The following is a 20,583-nucleotide window of genomic DNA, read 5'->3' as shown; positions in this document are numbered from 1 at the left end:
GGTTTATTTGAGGGAAAATCGCCCGCTAAGGGGCGGATTGTTCCTTTGGTATAATAATATTGGGTATTAATATGGAATTATTTATTACTGAATTGGTTATTTATTTATATTAACCCAAAATAAACTCACGGCCACTTTTCATCCACTATTACTTGTGTCAGTGTCTTTATTATTAAGCAGATCGGTCTTGTATGGCCATGGTTTCCAGCAGTTGGATCTCCAGCAATCCTATTTATCACCTCTGGCGATGAATGTAAAAATAATGAGAAACTCCATTAAGTCACAGCTCATCTCTTTCTGCCACAAGTTCTTTGTTGAACAAGTTACAAAAGCCTCTATAAAAACTTAATTCACCTTATGTTTGGCTGCCTGTTTTGGCCTGTGTTGGGGGCTTCAGTCTGACTACTTGAAAAACTGAATTCAGATGTTTCTGACTGAGCCATTGACTTAAATGAAGAAAATTGAAACTAAAATCTTCAAAATCCTCAATCTTCATTATGCTTCAGGGATCAGTGTTTCCCATCTGATGGCATTAACCCCTTAAAGACCGGAGCTTTTTTCGATTTTTCGCATTCGTTTTTCGCTCCCCTTCTTTCCAGAGCCATAACTTTTTTATTTTTCCGTCTATATGGCCATGTGAGGGCTTATTTTTTGTGGGACCAGTTGTACTTTTAAATGACACCATTGGTTTTACCATGTCGTGTACTCGAAAACAGGAAAAAAATTCCAAGTGCGGTGAAATTGCAAAAAAAGTGCAATCCCACACTTGTTTTTTTGCTTGGCTTTTTTGCTAGGTTCACTAGATGCTAAATCTGACCTGCCATTATGATTCTCCAGGTCATTACGAGTTCATAGACACCAAACATGTCTATGTCCTCTTTTATCTAAGTGGTGAAAAAAAATTCCAAAACTTGATTAAAAAAAATAAATAAATAAATAAATAAAAAATTGGCGCAATTTTCCGAGACCCGTAGCGTCTCCATTTTTCATGATCTGGGGTCGGGTGAGGGCTTATTTTTTCCGTGCCGGGCTGATGACTTTAATGATACTACTTTTGTGCAGATACGTTCTTTTTATCGCCCGTTTTTGCATTTTAATGCAGTGTCTTGGCGACCAAAAAAACGTAATTCTGGCGTTTTGAATTTTTTTTCTCGCTAAACTGTTTAATGCTTTTTTTTTATTGATAGATCGGGCGATTCTGAACACGGCGATACCTAATGTGTATGTGGGATTTTTTTTTACTGTGTTATTTTGATTGGGGCGAAAGGGGGGTGATTTGAACTTAGGTTTTTTTTTTGTTTTTTTTTTTTACTTTTGACATGCTTCAATATCCTCCATAGGAAGCTAGAAGTATGCGCAACCCGATCGGCTCTGCTACATATGGGCAATGCGCAGATCGCCCATATGTAGCAAATTTACTCCTGTGCTTTCAGCACCGTCCACCGGGTGGCGCTGAAAGCCATATGCCTGGAACAACCATAGAGGTCTCATAGAGACCTCTGGTTGTCCACGCAACATGACGCCGACCCCGGATCACATGACGGGGGTCGGCGGCCGGAAATGCTATTTAAATACCCGCTGTCAGCTTTGACAGTGGGATTTAACTAGTTAATAGGCGCGGGTGGACGGCGATTCCGCTCGCGCCTATTGCGGGCACATGTCAGCTGTTCATAACAGCTGACATGTCCCGGCTTTGATGCGGGCTCAGCGCCGGAGCCCTCATCAAAGCAGGGGATATGTCTGATGACAGACTGTGACCGTCATTGGACATTAAGGGGTTAATTCTCCATCCACCAGCGATTCTAGCCAACATCACTGGCACGAGTTTCCATTAAAATACAACCGATCATAGAGCAGCGCTGCCAGAGTGTTTACATCCTTTAAAGATTTTTTTCTGATTACACACAAAAAATAAAGTATAAACCCCCACCCTCCCCCCTCAAAAAAACAAACAAAATACACAAATCTGTCCTGCTACCTTCGACACAATCCTAGATCCTGAAGTGTTGGTAGGGATCGCTTGCGATACTGATTGTGTCAGCTACACAAAAGAAAAAAAAACACCATGGAATGGGACACAGATACTAGAGGTTTGACAAAGAGGAAGGAGTCTGGATGATGTGCTTTCTGCCTAACAGGTGGAGGTTGCGATGCAGTGGTATTTTATCCAATTTTCATATTGAGAAGCGTGTTGGACCGCTTCCTTGGACTTTACTGAACTCCGGTCTTGTGATTCTTATAATGGGTAGAGAGTCCAGTTAATCAAGTGTATTGTAGAGAGCAAAATATCAATCTCTGACCTCTCCCTTCTGTGTTGGTATTTTTAGCACACAATGGTGTAGCCCATTTCTTGACACACACAATTTCTGCAACTTACCAAACTACAGTCTATCTGGCTAAAAGAAGAAACGCCAAAGAGGTTTTGGAGAAGGGCCTGCTGCACATTTGCACCAATCCATATAAATAAATTCAAGCCATTCTCAAGCAAATAAATGTCGCCCTTGGAGAGTCGTTCTTCTGAGGTTCGGATAGCCACAGGCAGAGATTCGCTGGCAGGGTCTACTTTGGACTGGAAGAAGAGGAGAAATATAATTATACATCTGTTCAGGTCCATATAAATACATTACAATCCCTTTTTCCTGGTTTACATCAGGAATAATCAGCTGCAGTCAAGGCTACAACAAAGATTACAGATACACAGAGTTAGTGACTCCTGCTCACAGGAGCACATTGGGAACATTAAACGATATTTCTCGGCACCAACAACCTGATGGCCAGGCCTATCTGGGCAATACTGAAAATATACACGTTTTGCCTCTCAGAACGATGACATGACGCTGCATGATAAAAGGTATCTTCATCCTTTGATCTAAAACGGGTGGGAAAACTCAGGCATGCAGCGGCATTTTGATGGCTGCTGGCCCTTTAATGTAATACCATTTAAATGCCTATTGGAAGTCATTAAAGAGGATGGCATGAGTCTCTGTTAACCCCTTCACCCCCAAGGGTGGTTTGCACGTTCATGACCGGGCCAATTTTTACAATTCTGACCACTGTACCTTTATGAGGTCATAACTCTCGAACGCTTCCATGGATCCCGGTGATTCTGACATTGTTTTCTCGTGACATATTGTACTTCATGTTAGTGGTAAAATTTCATTCAAATAACTTGCGTTTATTTGTGAGAAAAACGGAAATTTGGCAAAAATTTTGAACATTTCGCAATTTTCCAACTTTGAATTTTTATGCCCTTAAATCACACGGCACACAAAAAACTTGATAACTAACATTTCCCACATGATTACTTTACATCAGCACAATTTTGGAACCAAAATTTTTTTTTGTTAGGAAGTTATAAGGGTTAAAAGTTGACCAGCGATTTCTCATTTTTACAACACCATTTTATTTTTAGGACCACATCACATTTGAAGCCACTTTGAGGGGTCTATATGATAGAAAATACCCAAAAGTGACACCATTCTAAAAACTGCACCCCTTAAGGTGCTCAAAACCACATTCAAGAAGTTTATTAACCCTTTAGGTGCATCACATGAAATTTTTTGAATATTTAAAAAAAAATGAACATCTAACTTTTTTTCATAAAAAAAATACTTCAGGTTCAATTTTTTTTATTTTACCAAGGGTAACAGGAGAAATTGAACTGCAAAAGTTATTGTGCAATTTGTCCTGAGTACGCAGATACCTGATATGTGGGGGGGAACGACTGTTTCGGCGCATGGCAGAGCTCAGAATGGAAGGAGCGCAGTTTGACTTTTTCAATGCAAAATTGGCTGGAATTCAGATTGGACGCCATGTCACGTTTGGAGAGTCCCTGATGTACCTAAACAGTGGAAACCCCCTACAAGTGACCCCATTTTGGAAACTAGACCCCCCAAGGAACTTATCTAGATATGTGGTGAGAACTTTGAACCCACAAGGGCTTTACAGAAGTTTATAACGTACAGCGGTACAATTAAAAAATCATATTTTTTCCACAAAAATGATCTTTTCACCCCAATTTTTATTTTCCCAAGGGTAACAGGACCCTAAAAGTTATTGTGCAATTTGTCCTGAGTACGCTGATACCCCACATGTGGGGGTAAACCACTATTTGGGCACAAGGCAGAGCTCGGAAGGGAAGCAGCGCCACTTGACGTTTTTGGCTGGAATTGAGATCGGACACCATGTCGCGTTTGGAAAACCCCTGATGTACCAAAACAGTGGAAACCCCCAACAAATGACACCATTTTGGAAACTAGACCCCCTAAGGAACTTATCTAGATGTGTGGTGAGCACTTTGACCCCCCCAGTGCTTCACAGAAGTTTACAACGCCCGGGCGTGAAAATAAAAAATTCGTATTTTTTCCACAAACATGATCTTTTAGTCACCATTTTTTTATTTTCCCAAGGGTACCAGGAGAAATTGGACCCCAAAAGTTGTTGTCCAATTTGTCCTGAGTATGCTGATACCCCATATGTGGGAGAAAAGTCCTGTATGGGCACACGTCGGGGCTCGGAAGGGAAGTAGTGACGTTTTGGAATGCAGACTTTGATGGAATGGTCTGCGGGTGTCATGTTGCCTTTGGAGAGCCCCTAATGTACCTAAACAGTGGAAACCCCCCACAAATGACACCATTTTGTAAACTAGACCCCCCAAGGAACTTATCTAGATGTGTGGTGAGCACTTTGACCCCCCCAGTGCTTCACAGAAGTTTACAACGCCCGGGCGTGAAAATAAAAAATTCGTATTTTTTCCACAAACATGATCTTTTAGTCACCATTTTTTTATTTTCCCAAGGGTACCAGGAGAAATTGGACCCCAAAAGTTGTTGTCTAATTTGTCCTGAGTATCAATACCCCATATGTGGGAGAAAACTACTGTATGGGCACACGTCGGGGCTCGGAAGGGAAGTAGTGACGTTTTGGAATGCAGACTTTGATGGAATGGTCTGCGGGTGTCATGTTGCCTTTGGAGAGCCCCTAATGTACCTAAACAGTGGAAACCCCCCACAAATGACACCATTTTGTAAACTAGACCCCCCAAGGAACTTATCTAGATGTGTGGTGAGCACTTTGACCCCCCCAGTGCTTCACAGAAGTTTACAACGCCCGGGCGTGAAAATAAAAAATTCGTATTTTTTCCACAAACATGATCTTTTAGTCACCATTTTTTTATTTTCCCAAGGGTACCAGGAGAAATTGGACCCCAAAAGTTGTTGTCCAATTTGTCCTGAGTACGCTGATTTCCCATATGTGGGAGAAAACTACTGTATGGACACACGTCGGGGCTTGGAAGGGAAGCAGTGACGTTTTGGAATGCAGACTTTGATGGAATGGTCTGCGGGTGTCATGTGCGTTTGGAGAGCCCCTGATGTACCTAAACTATTGAAACTCCCCACAAGTGACCCCATTTTGGACACTAGACCCCCCACGGAACTTTTCTAGATGTGTGGTGAGCACTTTGAACCCCCAAGTGCTTCACAGAAGTTTATAACGCTCGGACGTGAAAATAAAAAAATCATTTTTTTCCACAAAAATGATATTTTTGCCCCCAATTTTTTTATTTTCCTAAGGGTAACAGGAGAAATTGGACCCCAAAAATTGTTTTGCAATTTGTCCTGAGTAGGCTGATACCCTACATGTGGGGGTAAAACACTGTTTGGGCGCATAGCAGAGCTTGGAAGGGAAGGAGCACCATTTGACTTTTTCAACTCAGAATTGGCTGGAATTGAGATCAGACGCCATGTTGCATTTGGAGAGCCCCTGATGTGCCCAAACAGTGGAAACCCCCAATTCTAACTCCAACCCGAACCCCAACACGCCCCTAACCCTAGCCCTAACCCTAGCCCTAACCCTAGCCCTAACCCTAGCCCTAACCCTAGCCCTAACCCTAGCCCTAACCCTACCCCAACACACCCCTAGCCCTAACCCTAGCCCTAACCCTAATGGAAAAATGGAAATAAATACATTTTTTTTATTTTATTATTTTTCCCTAACTAAGGGGGTGATAATGGGGGGTTTGATTTACTATTTATGGCGGTTTTTATGTTTGGCGGCTGTCGCATGCTAAAAGACGCTTTTTATTGTAAAAATAGTTTTTGCATCACCACATATTGAGAGCTATAATTTTTCCGTATTTTGACCCACCGAGTCATGTGAGGTCTTATTTTTTGCGGGACGAGTTTTTATTGGTACCATTTTCGGGCACGTGAAATTTTTTGATCGCTTTTTATTCCGATTTTTGTGACGCAGAATGAACAAAAACCAGCGTTTCATGAATTTCTTTTGGGGGGGGTGCGTTTACACCGTTCCGCGTGCGGTAAAATTGATAAAGCGGTTTTATTCTTCGGGTCAGTACGGTTACAGCGATACCTCATTTAGGTCTTTTTTTATGTTTTTGTCGGTTTTATGCAACGAAAACTATTTTATATAAAAAATAATTATTTTTGCATCGCTTTATTCTGCGAGTTATAACTTTTTTATTTTTTCACTGATGATGCTGTATGGCGGCTTGTTTTTTGCGGGACAAGATGACGTTTTCAGCGGTACCATGGATATTTATATGCGTCTTTTTGATCGCGCGTTATTGCACTTTTTGTTTGGCGGTATGATAATAAATCATTATTTTTTGCTTCGTTTTTTATTTTTGTTTTTTAAGGGGTTCGCTAAAGGGGTTAACTATTGGGACAGTTTTATAGGGCAGGTCGTTACGGACGCGGCGATACCTAATATGTGTACTTTTGTTTTGTTTTTTTTTATTATTTTCAAAAAATGAATTTATTGGGGAATATTTTTTTTTTTTTTTTACTAATTTATTTGGCGATTTTTTTTAATTTATTTTTACACTTTTTTTTATTTTTTTTTTTACTTTATTACATAGTCCCAGGTGGGACATCACTGTCCTGTGACAGATCGCTGATCTGTCACATCACAGATCACTGTGACAGATCAGCAATCTGTCACAGGCAGTGCACAAGGCTTCCTCATGCCTGCGCTTTGCAGGCACTGAGGAAGCCAGCTTCCCCAGGCCCCCGTCGCCATCTTGGATTCGGGGGCCTGGAGGAAAGGAGCCCCCCGCAGCAGCGCTGCACATTGCGCTGCCGTGGGGGGCTCAGGGAAGCACGGAGGGAGCCCCCTCCCTGCCGATGCTTCCCTTTAACCCCCGGTACACCGCGATCATGTTTGATCGCGGTGTGCAAGGGGTTAACGTGTCGGGGGCGGTCCGTGACCGCCCCTGACACATTGTGCCGGGTGTCAGCTGTGATAATCAGCTGACACCCGGCCGCGATCAGCGGCGCTCACCACGTGGGCGCCGCTGATCGCGGTAGACGTACTATCCCGTCCCCGGTCATACGGGCCCGGGTACCGTGGACGGGATAGTACGTCTCATGTCAGGAAGGGGTTAAAGTAAAAATCACATTTCACATCCCCCTACCAAAGCCTGTATATATGATGCTGGGATCCAATTTCACTTTATACCTCTGTGCACCAAATATTTGGAGGAATTTTACATCCCATTTGCAAACAAGAAAAGCACTTACAAAAGGCAAAAGTCTTGGGTAGAAAAAGACATTGGAATCTGAAACATCCATGGAAGAAACAAGCTGGCGGATATAAGCCCGGTCATCAATGGTCACATCAGGACCAGGCTGCAACACATCACTTTTGAGCACACAGTTCAGATAGACAGGAAGCAGTTTCATGCATTCTGGGAGAATCAGCTGACAAAAAAAAAAAGAGAAAAGACAAAAAAGTTTTGAATTTTGTCTACATTCTGTAAAACATGGGAAACACAAAAAAAAATAAAAGCAGAAAACGAAATCTTTAGGCTGTGTTCACACACCACAGTCATACTGCGGCTTGAAATCACAGCCATGCGCCTCTTCATTTTTTCACCATTTAACTACAGAGTCACTTAATCTTGCATGAGAAGGGTACGTTCACACTGGAAATTTTTGCTGCTTTTTTATGACAATTTTCAGCTGCTTTTTATAGTACCAGCAAAGCCTATGAGATTTCAGAAAGGTCATACACACTTTTTTTTTGTGATTAGGACTTTGTGCTTTGCAGCGTATTTTTGACATAGCAAATGTCACTTTTAGCATTTTTGCAGCGTTTTTCCCCCATTGACTTAAATGGGTAGTGAAAAAACGTTGCAGCGTATTTGCTGCAGAAAAGTCAAGCACAGCCGGATGTGACCTCACACTCGGCTCTGCTACCTCAAGATGGCAGGCTGCATGGTGCGTCCATACAATTGAACCTATAGCAATATAGTCTAGGTAGAGGCGTAGCTAGGGTTTTGGTTCAGGGGGGTGCAAAACTTCTGAGTGGGCCCCTAACCAGGTAACCTTGATTATAACTGGGTGACGCACCTTAATAGTGGAGAACCTCAGCAGATGACCGCGCTGTTACTGAAAATAATTGCTACATAAAAGACCAACATTGATATTACCGCCATATGGTCAGTGGAAGATACCTGTCCTACAGAACATACTGTATAAGAGATCACAGCACAGCTACAAATAATGACCTACCGCTGACGTTCTTTCTGAAGGAACCGTTCACTTTTCACATCTTTTCCATCTGGCCTAGACCGACATGACAACTTCTCCAGCCAAGACTCGGCTACAGAGAATACAACAAAGACATGTTTCACTTCTCACATTTTCAGCACTGTCCAAAACGGGACTATCCCCAACCTGCACAAACTCCTCATCCTGCTGATGCCCCAATGCTGATCCGCTGCTGTCGTATGTGACCCTATTAATGCACCTGCTGTGTGGCCCTGTGTGACCTCTAAATTTTAAAGCAACCCTCTAGAAAATACTAAGGCCGGGTGCAAGTGCCCTAGAAAACAGTGCCCACATTTTGTCCCCTAGAACGTAATAATGCTTTTTTTTTTTTTTTTAAACTATACTGTAGTATTACGCACCCCCCGTAGCCACCCTCTGTAGTATTACGCACCCCCCGTAGCCACCCTCTGTAGTATTACGCACCCCCCGTAGCCACCCTCTGTAGTATTACGCACCCCCCATAGCCACCCTCTGTAGTATTACGCACCCCCCATAGCCACCCTCTGTATATGCACACCCCATAGCCATCCTCTGAATATGCACCCCCATAGCTAACCTACGCATATGCACCCCCATAGCCATCCTCTGTAGGATAATGCACCACTCCCCCATAAACTAAATAGTCACCTCTCTTCCTCCTGGTTCCTGAGCTGATCCCGCTCATCTCCGACTGCAGGCACCGGGTACTGACGTCATCGCGCCCTGTCAGTGTTGGAGACGTCAGACGCTGACAGGGGGATGACGAGAGAAGGAGCGCTCGCTCCTTCTGTCATCAATGCGGCCAGCTGTGTCGGCATGTAGCCGACACCGCTGACCCTGCGATGACGGGCGGGGGGGCCCACTGCTGGCACCAGGCCCCCCCTGCACCTGCTCAGGGGCCCATAGCGGCCGGACGGCAGAAGAGGGAGATTGATTATCCCTGCTCTGCCGCAAAATGCATCTGTATCGCCCCCTCTGCCCCCCCCGGTAGCTACGCTACTGAGTCTAGGACTTCACAGTATACTGAATAATAGTGACATGAATATACAGCGAATCAGAAACAAAAAAGGAGATTTTTGTGTATTCACCGTAAAATCTCTTTCTCTTAGCCTTTAATTGGGGGACACAGAACCGTGGGTGTTATGCTGCTGTCCACTAGGAGGCGACACTATGCATAATCTGAAAAAGATTAACTTTGGCTCCTCCTCTGCAGTATACACCCCTGGACGGCGTCAGCCTTCTCCAGTTTTGTGCAAAAGCATTAGGAGGAATATACCAGAAACATAACCATGCCTGTAAAAAAAGGCTACTATAAACAGGCTCAAACAACAATATGAGAACCCAACCGTAACAACTGCCCGCAAGGGCAACAGGGTGGGAGCTGTGTCCCCCAATTAAAGGCTAAGAGAAAGAGATTTTACGGTGAATACACAAAAATCTCCTTTACTCTGTCACCTTATTGGGGGACACAGAACCGTGGGACGTCCTAAAGCAGTCCCTGGGTGGGAAGCAGTGGACGAATATTGTGCTGACAGTCCCCTAGACTTGGGGTACTGCCGCCTGCAGGACCCGTCTACCCAGGCTTGCATCCGCTGAGGACTGGGTATGCACTCTGTAGTGTTTTGTAAATGTGTGCAGGCTAGTCCAAGTGGCTGCCTTACACACTTGATGTGCTGAGGCTTGATGCCGAATGGCCCAAGAGGCTCCTACCGCCCGCGTAGAGTGTGCCATGATACCGGCCGGAAGGGGAGAATTGTTGAAGCGGTAAGCCTCTTGAATGGTGGACTTGATCCACCTAGCAAGGGTGGCTTTGGAAGCCGGTAGGCCCTTGCGAACGCCTTCTGGAAGAAGGAAAAGTGAATCAGACTTCCGGAAGGGAGCAGTCCTAGACACGTAAATACGCAATGCCCTGACAAGGTCAAGCGTATGCAGAGCCTTCTCTACCCTATGAACGGGAGCCGGGCAAAGAGACGTTAGTGATATTTCCTCATTGAGGTGGAAGCTGGACACGACCTTCGGAAGGAAGGATGGTACTGTACGGAGAACCACCTTGTCCTGATGAAAAACCAGGAAGGGTTGCCTGCAGGAAAGAGCTGAAAGTTCAGACACCCTGCGTAGCGAGGTGATTGCCACCAGGAAAACCACTTTCTGTGATAGAAAGCGGAGTGAGACCACCCTAAGGGGTTCAAAAGGAGGTGACTGTTGTGCTGTCAAGACAAGGTTGAGGTCCCACGTCTCCAACGGACGTTTGTAGGGGGGAACCAATCGGGAAACCCCTTGGAGAAAAGTCTTCACTTGCGGCTTGTTAGCAATACGCCTCTGAAAGAGCACTGAAAGCGCTGACACCTGGCTCTTCAGCGAGCCCAGGGATAGCCCGGCGTCCAGGCCTGACTGAAGGAACCCGAGGACCTTTGGAAGAGAATAGGGAAGTGGAATCTGCCCACGAGAGTCGCACCATGTGAAGAAAACCTTCCAGGTACGATAGTAAATCCTGGCTGAAGTTTGCTTTCGAGCCCTGATCATGGTTTTAACAACGTCCGGTGAAAAACCTGCTTGGGTCAAAACCCAGGTCTCAATGACCACGCCGTCAAATTGAGAGCCCCTGAGCTCTGGTGGAAGAACGGGCCTTGTGACAGGAGGTCGGGACGTGTGGGGAGACGCTAGGGAGCGTCTGCTGTGAGTTGCACGACGTCGGCGTACCATGTACGCCTGGGCCAGTCTGGAGCGATCAGAATGGTGGGAACACCCTCTTGTTTGATCTTCCTCAGGACTCTGGAGATCAGGGGGAGGGGTGGAAAAATGTACAGAAGCTGGAACTGGGTCCAGTCCTGAACCAGGGCATCTGCTCCGAGCGACTGCGAATCGCGCGTCCTGGCCATGAAATTGGGAACCTTGGCATTGAGATGGGATGCCATCAGATCCACGTCCGGGGTCCCCCAATGATAACAGATCTGACCGAAGACTTCGGGATGGAGAGACCATTCCCCCGAGTCCATTCCTTGTCGGCTGAGAGAGTCGGCTTCCCAGTTGTCCACACCCGGAATGTGGACCGCGGAGAGTACCGACCTTGCAGCCTCCGCCCATTGTAGGATACGCGTTACTTCGGTCATCGCCTGGATGCTGCGGGTGCCGCCTTGATGGTTCACGTATGCCACTGCCGTGGCATTGTCCGACTGTACTCTGATATGAGAGTCTGCCAGCAAGTGATGGAAGGCTTTCAATGCCAGGAAGATGGCCCGAATTTCCAGGATGTTGATGGGCATGGTCGATTCCCTTGGTGACCACCTGCCTTGCGCTCTGTGATGTAGGTGCACCGCGCCCCAACCCATAAGGCTTGCGTCAGTGGTCAAAACCTTCCATTGACCGGAGAGAAAGGATTTTCCCCTTGCAAGCGAGGTTGGCTTGAGCCACCAGTGCAGGGACCTCCTGGTGTTTGCTGATAACCGGAACTCCCTGTCGAGGGAGAACGGATTCCTGTCCCAGGACTTGAGGATGGCCAGTTGAAGGGGTCTGAGGTGAAACTGGGCAAATGGTACCGCCTCCATTGCTGCTGCCATCCTGCCAAGTATTCTCATGGCATACCGGAGAGATCTGGGGGCCTTGCGGAGGAGTGTGTGAACTCCCAGACGGAGAGCCAGTGCCTTGTCCCTGGGGAGGATCACCAGACCCTTGGAGGTGTCGAATAGCATCCCCAGGAAGGTCAGAGACTGACTCGGGGTAGTCGAGGACTTCCGTAAATTGACTAACCATCCCAGGCGCGTCAGAGTGTCGATCGTGATCGAGACGTTGACCTCGCAGTCCTTGAGGGTGGGGGCCTTGATGAGAAGGTCGTCCAGATATGGAACGACTACTATGCCTCTGGAGTGCAGAACATCCATGGTAGCTGCCATGACCTTTGTAAATGTTCTGGGCCGTGGCCAGACCGAACGGGAGGGCCACAAACTGGTAATGGTCTTGGTTGATTGCGAATCTGAGAAACCTCTGATGGGCGGGAGCAATCGGTATATGCAGGTATGCGTCCAGTATGTCTATGGAGGCAAGATATTCTCCTTTTTCCATAGACGCAACGATTGGCCGGAGGGATTCCATGCGGAAGTGACGAACTCGAACGTACTTGTTGAGTTGCTTGAGGTCTAGTATGGGTCAGACGCTGCCTCCCTTCTTGGGCACCACAAACAGGTTGGAGTAGAACCCTCGGAAGCGCTCTTCTGCTGGGACTGGCACTATGACTCCTGCTCGCAGGAGGGAAAAAACCGCTTGACGGAAGGCCTGAGCTTTGAGCGGGGATTTTGGAGGGACAGAGGGAAAAAACCTGTGCGGTGGGCTGGTAGTAAACTCGATTTTGTATCCGAAGACACTATTTCCTTGACCCACTTGTCTTCTGTAATAGGCAGCCAGACCTGCTGAAAGAGTATCAGTCGTCCGCCTACAAGTGGGGTGTCTTCCAGAGGGCATGAGTCAGGATGACGGAAAAGTCTGAGGTTTTCCTCCTTTAGGTTTTGCCTGGCTTGCCTTTGATTGCCAGTTCCTGTCCGGCCTCTGTGCCGCACGTGTGTTGTCCCTGCGGGGGGAACGATTCCGGTTTTGTGCTGGGCGTGAGACGGACCAGCCCGAAGAATTCCGAAAGGATCGGAAACCAGATTGATTACGCCTTTTAAACGTGCGTTTTGGTCTTAGTTGAGGGAGGGAAGTACTTTTGCTCCCGGCAGCATTGGATATCATTGTATCCAGCTTTTCACCGAAAAGACGGCCACTGAAGTACGGGAGATTTGTTAGGGACTTTTTTGAGGCCGCATCCGCTTTCCATTCTCTTAGCCAGAGAATACGCCGGATTGTAATGGCGTTTGATGCTATTCCCGCTATTCCTCTTGCAGAGTCCAACACTGCATGGACCATGTAATCTGCCACCACTGCAATTTGCACCGCCAGCTGAGGATTTGAAGCTTGAAGGCCCTTTTGCAATAGATCAGCCCAAGCCATGATGGCCTTGGCTGCCCAAACTGAAGCAAATGCGGGAGCCAAAGAGGCACCTGCTGCTTCAAAGATTGAACGAGCCATGCGTTCGACTTGTCTGTCTGCCGTGTCCTTGAGGGTTGAACTGTCCGGCAGCGAGAGAAGCGTTTGTGCTGCCAGCCTAGAGACTGGAAGGTCCACTTCAGGCGGATCTGTCCAATCCTTGGTGTCTTTCTGTGGAAAGGGGTATTTTGCTTCCAAATACTTGCGATTGGCGAATTTTTTCTCAGGCTGCGAAAAATGCTTAGAAAGGATTTTTTGAAATTCCGGGTGATTAGGGAAGACCTTCGATGGTTTCTGAACACTTTCAAAGGAAATCTTGTGTTCTGGTGCTTCCGGGGTTGGATCTGAAATGTCCAGCACCCTAAGGATGGAAGAGACGATATCCTCAACTATCACAGTATTGCTAGGGGGACAAGGGAGCAAAGCGTTCTCTGTTTCGTTATCTGAATTGGAGTCACATATGCCCTCTGAGTCCTGCGCATTGCTAAGGAGCTCCCTAGCGGGCGAACTAGAGCGGAGGTTTCCCGTGGTCTGGGATCGTTGTGGAGATCCGCATTGTCCTTCTCTATCAGGGGACGGCCTCGGTGACCTGAGGCCATTGTGTCTTTCCCTGGAGGGGGAAGACCTATTGCTATGTGAGGACGCAGCTGAACGCGACCTGTGGGTCCGCTTACACCTCGAACTGTCAGAAGCGCCCTGATCATGAGACCGGACGTCCCTTTGCTGGGTAACGTTCATAGCCGAGACATGACCCTGCAGAGCCTGCAGTAATGTCCTTGCAGGCTGTGCAGACTGCATAAAAGCAGTCTTGCCTGGTTCTTTTCCTTGAGCCCGACATAGTACCTAGGCTGATTGGTGGAGGCCCTACAGGGGTATCTACGCAGAGGAAAGGAGGAGAGCGCTATATTGTATAGCATTCACAGCTGAGTACCAAGGACCCAGCTGTGATCTTACCCCACCGGTGCTCCCCCTTAGGTCCAGCGCTGATAAATCCCACGTCCTGTGCCCCCCGGAGACTGCTGTGCTGCGTTCTTCCAGGTGCAGCAAGATGGCCACCGGATTCTGAGGTGGAGAGGGAAGGGGGCGGAGAGCTGGAAAAGGGTGCGCTGGGCCATGTAAAAGCGCGTCCCTCCTGCCTCGATCCTCCCCTTCTATGACACTGCAGTGTCATTTTCGTCATCCGGGGGCGGGAATGGGGCGGTGACTTCGGCTAGGCCGAAGCCGCGGCCTAAATTTGAGGTCTCCTGCCCAGCAGGGCTCCAGGACGGCGCGGTCGTCCGCGGGGGGGGTCGGATTTAAACCAGACCCCCCCAGAATGAAAGGAGGGCTGGAGGTGGGGCCATATATGTGACTGGGGCCCTGTGGAGGGTCCCTTGTGGCGCCAGTGCTGCAGAGACCGGGGCGCAGGGAGCCCGGTCTCTGATAAGTGCCGTGCCTCGCTGCACCTCCCCCGGTCCCAAAAGGAGCCCACAGGTGGACTGGGGTCCCTGGTGCCTGATACAGGCCCTACCTGCGGTGTCTCAACCTAATACCCCCAGAGCCGGACGGAACTGAGGAAGGAGGGGGGTCTCGACCTCGAACTAGTACCCGAGGGACTGGTGAGGGAGCGACATGGGGAATAGCCACCTCGACCTCAACCGGGTACCCCTAATAGGGGACCGAGGAGGGAGCCATGCCGGGAGTCTCGCTGGAGACCCTCTTTTCTTCATCTGTAGTCCTTTGGAAAAAAATCCAGGAAAAAAGACGGAGTAAAAAAAAAAAATTCTTAGGTGTGCCTCCTGCGACACTAAGCAAAAACTGGAGAAGGCTGACGCCGTCCAGGGGTGTATACTGCAGAGGAGGAGCCAAAGTTAATCTTTTTCAGATTATGCATAGTGTCGCCTCCTAGTGGACAGCAGCATAACACCCACGGTTCTGTGTCCCCCAATAAGGCGACAGAGTAATTAAAAATAATAATACTAAATGGATACAAAAGTTAGGAAGATATAACAATTTTATTATGTACGCTATATAACAAACAATATCTGGTAAGAAAGGAACACACAAAGACATAAAATATACAATAGCTAAGACAGCGAAAACAGCAGATATATCAACAATAGAGTAAGGACACCACATAAAAACCTCAGTATAAGTAAATAGACCAGTATCCATAAGGAGGCGTATACATCTCCACAACAAGACAATGCTGCTAGTTTGGAAACTCTCTTAATAGACGTAATGGGGGATTAGGAAGGACACTTTCCTTGACAGGAGAGAGAACGAGAAATCCTGGATGGGCTCAAAGGGCGCACGCTGAAGAGCGCTGAGAACAAGATTGAGATCCCATGGATCGGATGGGCTCAAAGGGCGCACGCTGAAGAGCGCTGAGAACAAGATTGAGATCCCATGGATCTACCGGAGGATGGAAAGGTGGTGCCAGGTGGGCGACACCCTGAATAAAGGTCTTCACCTGGGAACGGGATGCCAGATCTCTCTGGAAGAGAATTGACAGGGCGGACACCTGTCCTTTAAGGGTACTGAGCGAGAAGCCCGAGTCAAGACCCACTTGAAGAAAACAGAGGACGGAAGGAAGAGAGAAGGACATCGGACTGCAGCTTTAACGGCCTTGCCATTAAACTCAGACTCAGAACTTGGGTGGAAGAGGGGGCCTTGTGAGAGAAGATCCGGATGGTCTGGAAGCCTCCAGGGGACGTCCATGAGCATGTTCACGAGCTCTGCATACCAGTCCTGTCTTGGCCAGTCTGGAGCTATCAAGAGAAGGGGAATTCCTTCTGCCTTTATCTTTTTCACAACTCTCAGAATCAAGGGGAGAGGCGGGAAAAGATAAGGCAGCTGAAACTGGGACCATGGGATCACTAGGGCATCGTATCTAATGGCCATCGGATCCAGTGACCTGCCTACGAACTGAGAACCTTGTGGTTCATCCAAGATGCCATTAGATTGACATCCGGAGTGCCCCATCTCATGCATATTTGGTTGAAGACGGCGGGATTGAGAGACCACTCGCCTGATGCGAGGCCCTGACGACTCAGAAAATCGGCTGCCCAATTTTCCACCCCTGTAATGTGAACGGCTGATATGGTAGGGACATGAAGTTCCACCCATTACAGATTTTTTGTCACCTCCGTCATGACCTGTTTGCTGCGAGTCCCTCCCTGATAATTTAGCAGATGCCTGATGGAAAGATGTTGGTAGCTGCTGGAAAGGACGCCCGACCACTGGCGATTCCTCTTCACAGCTGAGGATCACATCAAGAGCCCTCGGGTGGCAGAGGGTCACTGGCATCGTAGATCCTCCTTCCCACACCGTCTCCAGATGGTGCAGAAGATGGCCTAAACCCCTTACAAGAAGGGGGGGGGAAGGCCACCGCTGGTGACCACCGTCTTCCTCTCAGCGCTCTTCGAGGAGAGGGGTGAGGAGGGGAAAAGGCAAGGACTGGCCACCGGTAATCGCCCTGAAACACCCGTAAGGGTGACAGAGGATAAAGTCCTGCCTGCGGGTCCGAGAGTGGGGGATGTGGTTGACACCACACTGGTCTCTCGGTCGCATACGTACGGGAAAACAGGGTGAGACATTACACCCTGTTACCCTAGACGATGAACCTGAAAAACAAAGGGAAAGGATTAATAAATACAAACAGGGTACCTGCAAGGGAAAAAACTGCAGATTTGGGAACAGATCCAGGTCCACCTCCTACAGACACTAAGCTAAAACGGAGTTACTTTGTGCCTGTCAGTGAGTGTATACTGCTGAGGAGGAGCCATTTTCCTTTTTTTTGCCAGCCTCCTAGTGCCAGCAGAATACACCCATGGTTACCTGTGTCCCACAATGAAGCGACAAAGAAATAATATTAAACACATGTACAGTAATTTGCACACACATTGTACTAATTGTATTTGTCACTGACATCTATATATCTAGCTATCTATTCTATTTGTATTTATTGTAGGTAATCCATCCTCTTCTATTCTGTCGGCTCCTGATGTGATTTTACACTACCACGGCTGCTGAATTGCCGGCTTTTCTTCTATGTAATATAAATACATGTGTGTGTCACTGATATACATTCTATGTGTATATATCTATTCTAACCTGTCAGTGTGATTTTACTGTAGCGGCACATGAATTGCCAGCTTTTCAGAGGATCAAGAGGTACGGTTCTACAGGAAGTAGCTTTTTTCTCTCTGGGGGCACTCAACTTTATTAGTATACACAAAAAGACAAGTTACCCCCAAAAATGCATGAAAAAAAACACACCAAATCCGCAACTAAAACGGCACCAAAACATGCATTTTTGTTGCAGCTTCTTTCCTGCCAAGAAATCAGGCTTTGCAGCAGAAAAATAGCAGCAAAACCACCCAGTGTGAACTTATCCTAACAGTGGTTTCACCTATTAGACAGCATGGACGATTGTAATAACCCTGTGGCCTTGCATGTGAAACAGCAGTTTGCCTGTAAAATTAAGTGATTTTGGAGGGAAACATTGGAAAGACGGCAATAACTGCTTTATGAGAACAAAACCGTAAGCACTTATGGGAAGCGAGTTACCTGTCCAGCAGAGGAAGGGCTAGCACAATTCTTGCGATAACAAGCCAGGATTTGTGCACACTGATTGATGAGGGAATCTCGTACAGTCTTTGTAGGGTAATTTAGGACTCCTCTGTAGGCTGGAATACAAATAGGTAAAAGTAGCCCACAGAGCTGTTGTAAAGGATAATAGAATGAATGGCAAATATGTCCGTTCATAGCAAGGCAGTTTGCCCAGTGTCATAAAGGTGTGGTTTGTATTAACCCCTTTTTGCCATGTGACGTACTATCCCGTCCATGTGCCCTGCGACTTAAATCCCAGGGACGGGATAGTACGTCACAGCGATCAGCGGCGCTCAGAGTGAGCGCCGCTGATCGCGGCCCGGTGTCAGTTGATCATCACAGTTGACACCCGGCATAATGTGTAAGGGGCGGTCACGGACCGCCCCGACACAGTAACCCCTGGCACACCGCGATCAAACACGATCGCGGTGTACAGGGGGTTAAAGGGAAGCATCGGCAGGGAGGGGGCTCACTCCGTGCTTCCCTGAGCCCCCCACAGCAGCGCAATGTGCAGCGCTGCTGCGGGGGGCTCCTTCCCTGCAGGTCCCCGGATCCAAGTGCCTGCAAAGCGCAGGCAAGGAGGAAGTCTACTTCAATGCCTGTGACAGATTGCTGATCTGTCACAGCGATCTGTAATGTGACAGATTAGCGATCTGTCACAGGACAGTGATGTCCCCCCTGGGACAATGTAATAAGGTTAAAAAAAAAAAAAAAGTGTAAAAAAAAATTAAAAAAAAAATAAAAAAAAATCGCTAAATAAATTTAAAGAAAAAAATATTCCCTAATAAATTCATTTTTTGAAAAAAAACCCAAAACAATAAAAGTACACTTGGTATTGCCGCATCCGTGACGACCCGCCCTATAAAACTGTCCCATTAGTTAACCCCTTTAGCAAACCCCTTAAAAAATAAAATAAAAAAAGCAAAAAATAATGATTTATTATCATACCGCCGATCAAAAAGACGCATATAAATATCCATGGTACCATGAAAAAGTCATCTTGTCCCGCAAAAAACGAGCCGCCACACAGCGTCATCAGCGAAAAAATTAAAAAGTTATAGCTCGCAGAATAAAGCGATGCAAAAATAATTTTTTATATAAAATTGTTTTCATTGCATAAAACCGCCAAAACATTAAAAACAGGATTTTTTGGGTTGCTTACAGTAAAATCTGTTTCTCGGAGCCTTCATTGGGGGACACAGAGACCATGGGGTGTATGCTGCTGCCACTAGGAGGCTGACACTATGCACAAAAAAGGTTAGCTCCTCCTCCGCCGTATACACCCCACCGACCGGCAGGAAATTCCTCAGTTAGTGAGAAAGCAGTAGGAGAAGTAACGGAATAGATTGAAAACAGAACGAACAACTCAACTGTAACCAATCGACAAACATAAGAACAGGAGTTGTAGAACATGGGAAGGTGCTGTGTCCCCCAATGAAGGCTCCGAGAAACAGATTTTACGGTAAGCAACCCAAAAAATCCTGTTTTCTCGTTCGCCTTATTGGGGGACACAGAGACCATGGGACGTCCCAAAGCAGTCCCTGGGGTGGGAAACAAACTTCCATCAGGCCAGTGGACTCACCACCGCGGCCTGCAGAATCCTTCTACCTAGGCTGGCGTCCGCCGAAGCGTAGGTGTGGACCCTGTAGAATTTCACAAAAGTGTGAACCGAAGACACGTTGCAGCTTTGCAAAGCTGCAGCGCGGAAGCTCTGTGGCGCACCGCCCAGGAGGCACCCACCGCCCGGGTAGAGTGCGCTCTGATCCCTGAAGGAGCTGCACGATGCTTGACCTGGTATGCCTCCAAAATTGCCGATCTGATCCAGCGAGCAATAGTGGCCTTTGAGGCTGGGTGACCTTTCCTTGCACCGTCTGGAATGATAAACAGAGAGTCTGACTTCCGCAAGGAAGATGTCCTGGCTAGATAGACTCTCAATGCCCTGACCAGGTCCAGCTTGTTCAAGGATCGCTCCCGAGGATGAGCTGGGCTCGGGCAGAAGGATGGCAGAACAATGTCCTCATTGAGGTGAAACGAAGATACCACCTTCGGAAGTAAAGAGGGCGGAGGCCGCAGAACTACCTTGTCCTGATGAAGTACCAAAAAGGGAGAGCGGCAAGAAAGGGCCGCTAATTCTGACACACGTCGGATGGAAGTAATGGCCACCAGAAAGGCCACCATCCCTGAGAGGTTCAAAAGGAGGACCTTGCAGAACCCCAAGAACGAAATTAAGATCCCAAGGATCCACGGGCGCTCGGTACGGAGGAACCGTGTGAGCCACACCCTGAAGAAAGGTTTTGACCTGGGGCCGGGAGGCCAGCGTCTTCTGAAATAAAATGGACAGTGCCGAAACTTGACCCTTCAAGGAACTGAGAGCAAGCCCCGCATCCAGCCCTGTCTGAAGAAACGCCAGAACAGAAGGAAG

The 20,583-nt window shown here is 47.4% G+C and overlaps 1 protein-coding gene across 4 annotated transcripts in view; it reads right to left on the bottom strand.

The window, feature by feature from the left end:
- Positions 1-20,583, bottom strand: part of SEC24C (SEC24 homolog C, COPII coat complex component) — a 110,808-nt gene that overhangs the window by 6,642 nt on the left and 83,583 nt on the right. For all 4 annotated transcript variants that reach the window (XM_073560042.1, XM_073560043.1, XM_073560044.1 and 1 more), the window contains 3 exons: positions 18,120-18,238; positions 7,542-7,721; positions 2,378-2,569 (listed from right to left, as the gene is read on the bottom strand). In XM_073560042.1, coding sequence (XP_073416143.1) covers positions 2,378-2,569; positions 7,542-7,721; positions 18,120-18,238 — 491 coding nt within the window. The remainder of the gene's footprint in view (positions 1-2,377; positions 2,570-7,541; positions 7,722-18,119; positions 18,239-20,583) is intronic.

This window comes from Dendrobates tinctorius, unplaced genomic scaffold, assembly GCF_039654945.1.
Source record: "Dendrobates tinctorius isolate UK_male_01 unplaced genomic scaffold, ASM3965494v1 ptg000292l, whole genome shotgun sequence".
Taxonomy (NCBI): Eukaryota; Metazoa; Chordata; class Amphibia; order Anura; family Dendrobatidae; genus Dendrobates; species Dendrobates tinctorius.
The sequence above is the reverse complement of the archived record's forward strand: the minus strand, read 5'-3'. Positions and strand labels throughout refer to the sequence as shown.